Source organism: Camellia sinensis, chromosome 7 (assembly GCF_055761805.1).
Source record: "Camellia sinensis isolate YWXY chromosome 7, ASM5576180v1, whole genome shotgun sequence".
Taxonomy (NCBI): Eukaryota; Viridiplantae; Streptophyta; class Magnoliopsida; order Ericales; family Theaceae; genus Camellia; species Camellia sinensis.
In genome coordinates this window covers 112105367-112117562 of record NC_138967.1, presented here as the reverse complement: position 1 = coordinate 112117562, position 12196 = coordinate 112105367, and the positions used below count along the sequence as shown (strand labels likewise).

Below are 12196 nucleotides of genomic sequence, written 5' to 3'. Positions count from 1 at the left end.
TCCGCAATGCAATTTAATACATGAATTTGATTAAATCAAGGTCCAGACTATGTATGTTTATATTTAGATCGTTAAATTGAAGGCGATCTCATAAATTCATGTTGACACAGAAAGGGCTAAAGTTCAAATGGCTATAGTAGTGATGGTTACTGTCTTTTGTCCATCCCAAAAAATGGATCAATTTCTTTAAATTAGCTTATATCCTCTTCATTATCAAGTATCATTCAGAAAAATATGGCAGGTTTGCAAATATTTCTTCATCATAATTTGCAAACAGTTCATTTCATTGATCAATTGTGTCCGTTTTTAGGCTCTTCTAATTAATTGATTAGAAAACCAAGGTTGTGTGGACAACTATTTGGTGTGGATTAGGTCCTTATTGTATCGTTGCAATGCTTTTCACTTTACTGGATTTATTTACATTATCAGAATAGATAGGTTTTGTAGCATTTTAACTTGATCCGCTGATGGAGTGGTTTGCACATATTCTTAATGTTGTTCGGCAAACACAGGAGCTCTGCTAAAATTCATACCAAAATTCTTAGTTTTTAACTAATTCATTTGTTTGGTCTCCCAATTTATCCATGCAGTAATATCATCTATCTTCATCATAACATCTAGCTGGGTATTCCTCAGAATTAAAATTCAAGAGTAAACTCCAATAATCAACACAAAATACATAATACATAACACTAGTGAAAGAATATAAAATTATAACAGAAATTGAACTTCAAATCATCGCTCAAAAAAATAGTGGGCATGATAGGAGGCTCTAACCCTCTAACCTCAGAAGGCTAGAGCACCCAGTGTCCATCACACACTAATATTATTATACATAGCCCAATAAGACCTGCATTTAATCTTTATTTCGCAGAAGAGAAATTAACACAAAGGGAGTCTGAGATCAGAACAGCTGAATGAAACCACCTCCGGTTACCCAACCTCAGACCTATAATAAGCAGCCCAATATATTCCCCACCAGCAATGTATCCAATGCTACAACCACTTCAAAACTTGCAGCTATCATGCTACTGTCATTGTGACCCGAAAGCCTAACAGCACCTGCTATCATAAAAACGAAGTCAAATAACCTTCAACAACACCAAAAAGAAAGCACAAATCCATAAAGATGAACAGAAATAAATAAAGAAAGAAACATACAATCTCTGAATCATGGAGGACTCAATGCGCTCAATCTCGTTAATTTCATCCCTGTCATAGGCAGCCACAAATTCATACAATCAGCACAAAGTAATCTTTAGGCATTTTATGCTTCTTAGGCCATTTTAAAGCAAAACCCATTTGAACAGACAATCTTAGATATCTTAGGGTCAAGACAATAAATGGTTTATGTTGTTCAAATATAATCACGTTGAAAAAAACAAATGATTCACACTTGTTACATCAATTTGTGCTGCTAGTATATGAATTAGCTGAAGGTTGGACATGCTGATCACGACATGGTTACCATTTAGTAACTATGTTGTTCTTGAAAAATCGGTATTTATGCACTATTGATGAAACTATATGAGAGGCAATGAGAGCAATAAAAGCTAAAGAAGTAGTCAATCATATTGAAATGGATGCACAAGTGTGAAACTAAACCACGTACTTGTAGAATTTTTCATGAATTAGTTCTGATTTCCTTCCATTCAAACCATTAACAGATTAAGTAAATAGTTACAATAATCCTATCATGACATGCGGGATATATACTTGGCAACATGTGGGTTTTGGATAAAGGAAGCATAAGCAATCAATAGTAATTGGCTCAGTTTGGTGTAACTGTTAAAACAATTTATAGATTATAGTTTAACAGATTATAGATTATGACTTTAATCAGAAGTTGTTAATCTGTTTGGTGCAGCTGTTGGATTATAGGTTTAAGTTGCTGAGTAGTATTTGTTAAATAAGCTGTGAAATAATTTTTTCAATTAATTTTTATTTTTTGTTATTTACTACTTGTCTACATTTCTCATAAAAAATAATAATAATAATCTATAGTCCATTTTGGTCTTTTTCTATTTTTAAAAAAATAAAAAATAAAAAAATCTAAGAGTATAACCATATATTAACATGTCCACAACAGAAGTTGATAATCAAAAACAAGCGGTGAGCAGCTTCTCATAATCAGCTTTTTAAAGTTAAAATAAACTGTTAGAATCAGAAGCTGTTTGAAATAAGTTTAACCAAACAGTCCAAAATAATTTTTTCAAAGCTAAAAGCTATAAGTTAGCTTTGAAAAGCTGAAACAAACAGCCCCATTGCAAGCATAACAAAAAGAGAAAATAGAATTTGTATTCTTTTATTTCTTGGTAATTAGTCACAATTTTAAGAGTAAAATTAGAAATGTAATTAACTTATTTGATATTGTCAACAATTTTTTTTTTTATAACGATAAAGTAACAAAAGAGGGAATTTATAATAAAAAAGGGAGTTTTCTATCATTTCAAAAATCTTAGGGGAGGTTTCTACAATTTGATTAAACCTTAGAGGAGGTCACTATAATTTAAAACTAAATGTCAAGGGAGCTTACTGTATTTCATCCAAATCTCAAGAGAGATCATTGTAATTTACCCTAACTATTATTATGAATATCCAATAACTTTCTGTTACTTCAATCATGTCAATTGTTACACAGTGCCAATGGGCAGTGGTCACTTTCTGTCTTGATGGATTTCAAATTGGATAATTTATTTAGTACAAGCCTTTCTATGATTTGACAACAGATCTTTGAAGTACTAGAATGAAAACAAATAATCAGCAACAATGACAGCTAAAAGAAGTTCAGCTAACATGGATTGTTCCACCAATAGCAAGAAATGACAGCGAAAGTTGAACTCCTAATCATGTATCACATGGAACATTTCAAAGCTAATCACATTTTTCTCTAGTCTCTACTATAGGAGGTAGCTAATCCATAAGCATTTCATGGTGAATGATTGCAACTTTTAGCTTTAGAATCTTAGTCCAAGTGAGATGAATCAGTCCAATAGTTTTATCCGTGGGAGAAAAAAATACAAACCTAATTTCAAATTTTTTAATCATATAATATACATAATTATGTAGAGTTCTAGAAATATGAATCAAATATTTAGTGAAAGGTTTAAAACTTGAAGCAAGAGTGTTTTACATGTTTATGAGTTCATAGCCCACGAGGTTAATCAATCTGTTGCAGACTAGTGAACTAAGGTCTGTTTTGGTGAGTATACAAGCATATATATATATATATATATATATATATATATGTATATCATTTTTTTTTTCTTAGTGGGCTCGTTAATCAAGCTTCAATTCAATCATCATAAAGGCACTAAGTAGTGATGCAGAGTGATATCAAATTGAATGGATTGAATTAGGTGTTTCAAGTTTTTGTTTGGGCATTTCATTTTTATTAGGGATTATTAAAATTTACACTAAAGTGAACGGCCATTTAATTACACTTAAGTCAATTATAAGCTTAAAATTAGTTTAAGGTCATCCTATTATGAATATTTTTTTTGGGTATGTGAGAATTTCATTCAAAGAAACAAAGAATACAAAAATCAAGGGAGGCATACCTTTCAAATACCAAAATCAAGAAAAACACGAAGCAGCTAGACTAATGGGGAGCAAAAATTCTCTTAGAAATCTACAAGTTTTTACACAATAGCAGATTAGAGTAAGATTGCTTAACAGATGCAACCTGAGAACATTTAACTCTAATATCAGAATTAATCTGATTCATCAAATATGTAGGCCTATGACATCCTTTGAAATCCCATGATTTCTCTCTTGCCAGATGTAGTATACCGTTGCAGCCTAAGCAATTTTCCTCACTATATGGAAAAAAAAATTCCCACTAAATTGGTTAGCAATCCATGATATCTCATTATCCCTAGAATGTTGAGCCTTAGAAAAGCAACAAAGACAACTGATCTGCTCCCAAATTGCTCCAGAGAAGGAACAATTAAAGAAATATGAGAAAGAGACTCATCGTCTTTGTGGACAAACGAGACAAGTAGTGAATCAATCTCCCCCCAATCTTTGAGCCTGCCTTAGTCCTAAGCCTTCCTCTAATAGCCATCCAAAAACAAAGCCGTGTCTGGGAATGTACTTAGGGAACCAAATAATCTTATGCCAAATCACAGAAAGGGAATGAGGCTTGATAGCATCAAAAGTGTTGTAGCTTTGTATTTAAGAGATGAGGAAATAATGCACTGAACCTCATCATCTCTAGAACAATTGGGCTGAAAGGAAGGCATTAGAGAGGGAGGGAAAAGCCAGGTCCAATGATATCCTTAACAAAAGGTCTGGCAATGGATCTAAGATTAAGAACCTGTCTCCAAGTCCAGGAGCAGTCAGAAAGGACTGTAAAAGCCCAAAAGCATTTGCCTCTAATAAGATATCTATAGCACCATTGAATTCATGGGTGTAAGAAAAACCAATGAAACTAGACTGACTGCTCAAGATCAATTGAAATTTTGGTTTGTGGTCTATTTTTCATAACGTGCAATCTGTTGTGGTTTTAAAATTTTATACACTCATACAAACTGAAACGACTGAAATATTATATTTAAAAATTTTGAACATTAGAAGATAAGTGACTAACAATACACAATTTCTAATAAAAATTAGGGAGGAGACATTTATAGAGCAACTTTCACTATTTTACTTCATTTATTCTCAATGTGTGATTATACAAGTTTTTATAAAACCCTTTTAAAATCTCATGTTCCCTTCTCTACACCAAACCGAGAAAATTGAACCGTAGAATGCGGTCTGTTTTGGTTCCTCATCCAACAAAACCGAAAGGTTCGGTTTGGTGCTAAACTTTCCCTTGAACCAATCTGCTTACACCCCTAATTGAACTCACAGTTGAATGATGCTTAGAGTAACTGACCCAAATATGCCTGAGGAAATAAGCATGGTTCCAATCTAGAAGGTTTCTAATGCCAAGACGTCCTTCTGTTTTAGGTAAGCAAAGAGTCCTCAAGCGAATTTATTATAATGAAGGTAAGAGTTGGTCCCTCCTTGTCCTCTTTCACATTTTTTAATAAAATTTTGTTTTTGCTCAAAAAAAAAAAAAAAAAAAAAAAAAAAAAAAAAAAAAATTGGTCCCTGTCCAAAAAACTTGCTGAAGAGAATAGACTGGATAATGTGAAGTCTACCAGTGTAGGAAAGAAACTAATTTTGTCAATGAGGCCTTTACAATTATCAGCTGAGAGCTAACTAGAAATAAGGGGCACTCCTAAGTATTTGACCGGAAGGGAACAAGTTGAACCCGAATTAAATTGCAAAGATCTATCTTAGATTGATCATCAATACCAATAATATAAATCTTTCTTTTGCTCTTTTTTGGCGGAAGGCCAGAAAATTTATTGCATTCAAGAACAGCATTAAAAACTATTTAAAAGGACTGATCATTAGGATAACAAAGAACAAAGAGGTCATCTGCAAAGCAAATGTGCCTAATGTTCAATTCATGAATCATGACACTTTGGATGAGAGGAAAACAAGCCAGAACTGATACGGTTATGAAAGATTATGGAAAAAAAAACTCCATAACAAGGATCAATTCAATATATTATGAATTTATTTACAAAGAAGTTAAAGTTTTTATTTTGGTTAGTCAAAAAGTCTCCTTTCTCATTCTTTTTTATAAGAATTAATCTTTAATTTTGCCTCTTTAAAATAAGTTTGGGTTTTGAAAATTTGTTTGTGAAGATGACGATCTTATCACAAAATCATTTTTAAGCTTTGTGGAAATGTTCCACAAATAAAAAGGTTGTGCAGAGTTGAAGTAGCTGAGGCTAAGACGACAACACATTTTAACATCTCCATTGGCACACCCATATACACTACTACATGAACAAACCCTTAACATACAAAATTGGACTTCACTTTTTGTCATATAATACACTTTAACAAACATTTTTAACATCTCCACTAGCCTTCTTAGTTAATATGGAAGAATGCATTATCAGAAGAATGCATTGTGATAAAAAATAATAATAATAATAATAATAAACATGGAGCTGAAACAGAAATATTTGTGGTAAAAAATATCAGAGAAAAAAAATTTAGATGTGAATTTCAAAAGAGTCTAAATATTTTATAGGTATATACATATAAAACTCAAATTTCAGATTCCACATGAACATGGATCTCAGAATAGTACAATTTGATTAACACAAAAAACAATTGAACAGTACTAATTTCACACTACAAAAAAAAAAAAAAAAAAATTAAATAAATAAATTTAGAAATTGACAAACTCAAATCCATCTAAAACAATTCCACAACCTTGAGCAATTAGATTCAATTTTCAAAATCCAATTCACAAAAACCTCAATCAAATTCACCGAAACACATTTATATCAACAGCAACCCAATCTTTGCCGGCTAACATTTAAACTTCACACTACACAATCTGAGTCATACTTCATAGATACATGTAAATATGTATGTATAGGCGCAGAGACAGAGATTGAAAGAGATAGAAATTGGGAGAGAGGAAGAGAGAGATTCATATCGCCGGATATCTCAGACGACAATGGCGAGTGAAAGAGTGAGCAAGAGAGCAGAGCTATATAGGTTTGTGATGCGTGAGAGAGAGAGAGAGAGAGAACGATTAGTGTTTGAATTTTTCTAGGACTAGGGAAAATATAAGGAAAACGGATAAAAGGGTAAAATAAATATAAAAATTGAAAAAAAAAAAAAGGAATGAATTGGTTATTTGCGACGGGTAATCAAATGGTCGCAATTATATAGTAGCAAAAGGTTGCTTTTCTAGTAGTGATACTTAGCAAGAATATGACCTTTTAAAGTAAAGCAATTGTTCTTTATGAATAACTCAAACATTGACAAATCTTTAGGAAAAAAAAAAAAAACCAATAAACAATAAACAAGCACTTACATCATGATTTTTGGAATATGTGCTATCTTATACCAATCCTCCCCCCTTTCCTTTTGACATCGCCTTACCAATTCAGGACAGCATCTATAAATGGCCAAAGTTTGGAGGTTGGTTAGCCTTTGAAAGCCATGTGGAAGTGATGGAATCTTGGGACAGTAACTAATGCACAACGATTGAAGTGACGTAAGGTTTCCCAACCATTCAGGCAGTGATGTGAGCTCTGGATACCCAGAAATAGATAGAGATTGACGTGCAGGGACATGTTTCAATGCTTCAGGCAAAGTCTTCAACTCTGCACAAAGTCCACCACGAATTTCTAGGTGTCGAAGAGAAACAAGATGTTTAATGCTGTCTGGCAAAGTCACTAGCTTGGGACACCCATAAACATACAATTCCTCCAAGGCAGTGAGGTGTTCCAAACTCTCAGATAAAGAACTCAAATTATTACAGTCTCCAATCGTCAGATGTTGGAGAGACTTTAGGCTTCGTAGCCCATGATCTGGCAAAGTCTCAATCTCATGACAACGGCTGATACTCAGTGACTTCAAAGGTACAAGGCTTTCCAAGTTTGTAGGTAGCCCTTTAAGTTGGCTATAGCTTTCAATTTGTAGAGATTCAAGAACAGTTAGGTTTTGCAACATCTCTTCTGGAAAAGAAACCATGTCCCCGCCATGAACGGTAAGGGTGGTGAGATGATTAAGATCTGAGATTGAAGTTCGTGGAACTCGAGACATACAAGAGTTTTGGTGATGAAAGATGCGGCAACGTCAATTTTGGGCAATTGTGGATGTTTATCCTGTGAAGACGGGAGTAGTTCTCTTCCTTCCTCCCTTGACAAGCCTACCAAATTCGGCAACTCAGAAATAACGAGTACTTTCAAAGACGGAAATCCTCTAACTGGGCCTCCGCCAGGGAAGTAATCCTCTACAAGTTTGTGATGCGTGAGAAAAAGAGAGAGCAATTGTCCTGAACAAGAATATGACCTTTTAAAGTAAAGCAATTGTTCTTTATGAATAACTCAAACATTTACAAATCTTTAGAGAGAAGAAGGAAAAAAAAAAAAAAAAGCAATAAACAATAAACAAGCCCTTACAGATTGATTTTTGGAATATGTGCTATCTTATACCAATCCTCCCCCTTTTCCTTTTGACATCGCCTTACCAATTCAGGACAGCATCCATAAATGCTCAAAGTTTGGAGGTTGGTTAGCCTTTGAAAGCCATGTGGAAGTGATGGAATCTTGGGACAGTAATCAATGTGCAACGATTGAAGTGACGTAAGGTTTCCCAACCATTCAGGCAGTGATGTGAGCTCTGTATACCAAGAAATAGATAGAGATTGAAGTGCAGGGACATGTTTCAATGCTTTAGGCAAAGTCTTCAACTCACTACCACGAATATCTAGGCGTCAAAGAGAAACAAGATGTTTAATGCTGTCTGGCAAAGTCACTAGCTTGGGACACCGATAAACATGCAATTCCTCCAAGGCAGTGAGGTGTCCCAAACTCTCAGATAAAGAACTCAAATTATTGCACTGGCTAATCGTCAGATGTTGGAGAGACTTTAGGCTTCGTAGCCCATGATCTGGCAAAGACTCAATCTCATGACAACCCCAGATACGAAATGACTTCAAAGAGACAAGGCTTTCCAAGTTTGTAGGTAGCACTTTAAGTTGGCTAAAGTTTTCAATTTGTAGAGATTCAAGAACAGTTAGGTTTTGCAACATCTCTTCTGGAAAAGAAATCATGTCCCCGCCATTAACTGAAAGGGTAGTGAGATGATTAAGATTTGAGATTGAACTTAGTACCACGTTGCTGGAACTCGAGACAGTCAAGAGTTTTGGTGATGAAAGACGCGGCAAGGTCAATTTTGGGCAATTGCAGATGTATATCTCGTGAAGACGAGGGAGTAGCTCTCTTCCTTCCTCCCTTGACAACCCTACCAAATTCGGCAACTCAGAAATGAGGAGTACTTCCAAAGACGGAAATCCTCTAACTGGGCCTCCGCCAGGGAAGTAATTGTCAATGTACTCCACATAATCCATGTTAGAAATCACAAGCCGTCGCAGGGAAGGCAACTGTCCAAAGGCTGGAAGTTCTAAACAGTTTCTGCAGCTACGTAGCACAATAGAAACTATGTTTTTAAGAATTGAATCCCTCATCCAAAGTGGGAAGTGGGCACCTCTGTAATTGTATATGAACAACTCTTCAACATTTGGGTGAGGTTCCAGGGATTCAAGTAGTTGTTCAACATTTGCTTGTGATTCTGATTCACTGTTATGTCCCCATGATAACTTCAATACTCGGAGGTTCTGTTTTCCGACCAAATTGGCTTCTTTGGCATCCGTTGAGTTTCTCACTCTCTCAAGGTGACGGATACACAGTTCTCCTCCAAGATCTAAGCATTGCAATTCAACTACCTGATGACCTCTACTCTTACCCATGACAAATAAGCTTAATGTCCTCAGGAGAGTTAAATGCCCAAGCTTTGGAGGCATGTCCTGTATTTTGCTACAACCTTTCAGACAAAGATGTCGGAGGCTTCTTAGGGATTTCATGTTCTTGGGCAGCCTCTGAAGCTTGAAACAGGAATTTAGGTTTAAAGTCTGCAAATTGTGAAGGCTACAAATTGACTTTGGGAGCATCTGAATGTAAGTTTCAGAAAGGTTCAAGTACCTTAAATGTTTTAACTTACCAATTGAAGATGACAACTGCCTCATGTTGAAGCCGAATGCATCAAACACTCGTAACGAACCAAAATTTGTGAAGTCATCAGAAAAAGAAAAAGAACTACGAGTGTAAGTGTATGGCTGTCTAATTTGTGGAAGAATTGTACGTAAGGATTCAACTCTATATAATGCTTTAGGAAAGACAGCTACATCCATATAGTCAGCAACCAGTGTAACATGATGAATTCCTTGCACTGATATATTCTTTGAGCTTTCAGCCTCCATCATATGACATTCATCTTCCATAACGGATTGGGCAAGATCGTGCATAAGATCATGAATTTTGAAAATAATGACGCCAGATGGATCTTTGTCCACATTTTGGAAAAAGGATCTCCAATATAACTCATTCCATATACCATTACCAATATCTTCTAACTCTGATTTTCCGTTGGATGAAATAAAGCCATTAGCCATCCAAAGATGAATAAGTTTTTCCTTTTCAATTTTAGAACCTTTCAGAAAAATGGCACAGTAAGCAAAACACCGTCTCAATTCCAATGGAAGGTTATAGTAACTTAATCTCAAGAGAGGCAAGATGGAATTTTTGTCTTGGGGTAAGTTCCAAATTTCACTTTCTTGAACATAATGCCAATCTGTTTCCTCACTTTTGAAGCGCATTAGCCCTCCAAGGGCCTTCGCAGCTAAAGGCACACCCCCACATTTCTTCACTATCTCCTTCCCAATGGCCACAAGGTTTGGATGCTCTTCATTCCCGTGTCCAAATGCCCGTTGTTTGAACAACAACCAGCAATCTTCTTCAGATAAAAATGACAAGTGATGTGCTGGAACAGTTCCCGTGATTGATGCTACCTTTGCAACACGAGTGGTAACGATAATGGAAGCACCTTTTGATCCACATGCTAGTAAATACTTTAGCCCCTCCCAGTTGTCTTGATCTTCGTCCCACAAATCATCTAATACAAGCAAATATCTTTTCCTATTTAGCATCTCTTGAAGCTTTTTCTGCAAAGAATCTAGGTTTGAGGCTTCACAGGTTCCCTTAGATATGGATTCGATTATTGTTTTTATCACCCTTTTCACATCAAAATCCTGAGAAACATAAACCCAAATTTTAGGCTCAAAGTGGCACTTTACGCTCTCATCGTTGAAGACCATTTGGGCAAGCGTGGTCTTTCCTAGCCCCCCCATGCCAATTATAGGGTAGACAGAAACATCCTGGCAATCACATATATTCTCAACCAACATTTTGACAATTTTTTCTTTATCTTCTTCTCTTCCATACAGTTGTGGTTGAGTTAGAGCAGAGCTGGTTTCACGTCTGTCAGCCAATTCAACACGCTTCTCCACAACCACCTCACGTAAATGAAACTTCATCCGCTCTTCAGCAATTGCATTTAAGTTCTCTATGGTATCTTTCATCCTATTCCCTATCTTGTGACGGAACAGAATGTTCTGAACAGGATAAGTCAATAAGGAAGTGCTTATTACCTTCTTTAGAGAACTAGAACTCAGCCTTTTTGATTCGTATTGGAGGGCTTCGGTTGTGCAGTCATCCAAGATGTCTTCTACTTCATAGGCTGCATCATTGAGTTTTCTCAACCAATTTTGTATTGCTTTTTCTTGGGATTGTTTTTGTTCTGCATCTTGCAGGACAGCCTGGATGGTGGTGAGAGTGCTTGAAAGCTTTTTCATCTCCTTGTCAACACCCCAAAGCAAGCCCACCTCCTTTTGGATCAAGGAGTTGAGATTCTGAAGCACAAATGGTAGAAACGATGCAGCCATGTTGACTTGTTGTCTGGATTCAATTCAAGGAAAGCTCTCAAAATTGCAAATAATGTTTTGCCAAACTAAATGACCTAAGTTGAGATGTATGTCAGAATAAAGGTCTCATGACAACTGTGCAAAGACAAATGTATGTCAGAATAAAGGTCTCATGACAACTGTGCAAAGACAAATGAGGGAAGACTTGGAAAATGGGGGAAGACTTGGAAAATGGGGGAAGACTTTGGAAAATGACTCATTACCTACTGGTGAATTAAAATAGTTGGTTAGTGTGTGCACTCTCTAACACCATGTCTAATCTTTCACTAATTTTTATTTAATTTGATTTTAAATTTGAATAAAAAGTAAAAATTAAACAATAAATAGATTATATCTATAGATTATTTATGAGGGATAAAAAATAAAAGAAAAATTATACTAGAGTATTTTAGTTAAGATTAATGAGATGTTTGATTATGTTTCATGTAGTGGTATTTAAATTTAATTATGTATGACATATATTTTTTTAGTTATGACGGTAGACACCCCATTTTGACTGGTCTAAAGATTTGGGTGTTTTCTTTCGAACATCCGATGATGAAAATTGGAATTGTTTTATGAATTTCTCAGCAAAAAAGTTAGGTTTAAGCTTTAATTCCAATGTTACACCCGTTTTGGCTGAATTATTTTAGACCTATTCAAAACCTTTTTTCAAATTTTTTCTTGTTCAAAAAATTTAGCAGTTTTGAAAAAATTGGCTCCCATACCACATGACTAGCCACATGTTTTTGAAAACACATGACAAGCCACATGATTTTGAGATACCACATGGCAAGCTATATGTTT

At 35.2% G+C, this 12196-nt stretch overlaps 1 protein-coding gene across 2 annotated transcripts; it reads right to left on the bottom strand.

Moving 5' to 3' along the window:
* Window positions 1-638: 638 nt before the first annotated feature.
* Window positions 639-11464, bottom strand: LOC114290654 (disease resistance protein RGA2). 2 transcript variants are annotated; one of them, XR_014335866.1, is made up of 3 exons: window positions 7992-8109; window positions 1162-1212; window positions 639-1062 (listed from the first exon to the last, which is right to left on the bottom strand). XR_014335866.1 is itself a non-coding variant. In XM_082879123.1 (3 exons), exon 1 carries the CDS (start codon window positions 11369-11371, stop codon window positions 8306-8308), a length of 3066 nt encoding a protein of 1021 aa, XP_082735249.1. In that variant the 5' UTR covers window positions 11372-11464; the 3' UTR covers window positions 639-1062; window positions 6899-7864; window positions 7992-8305. The 2 variants fall into 2 exon arrangements, 1 of the variants encoding a protein (XP_082735249.1); XM_082879123.1 differs by lacking the exon at window positions 1162-1212 and adding an exon at window positions 6899-7864 and having other exon boundaries at window positions 7992-11464.
* Window positions 11465-12196: the final 732 nt, after the last annotated feature.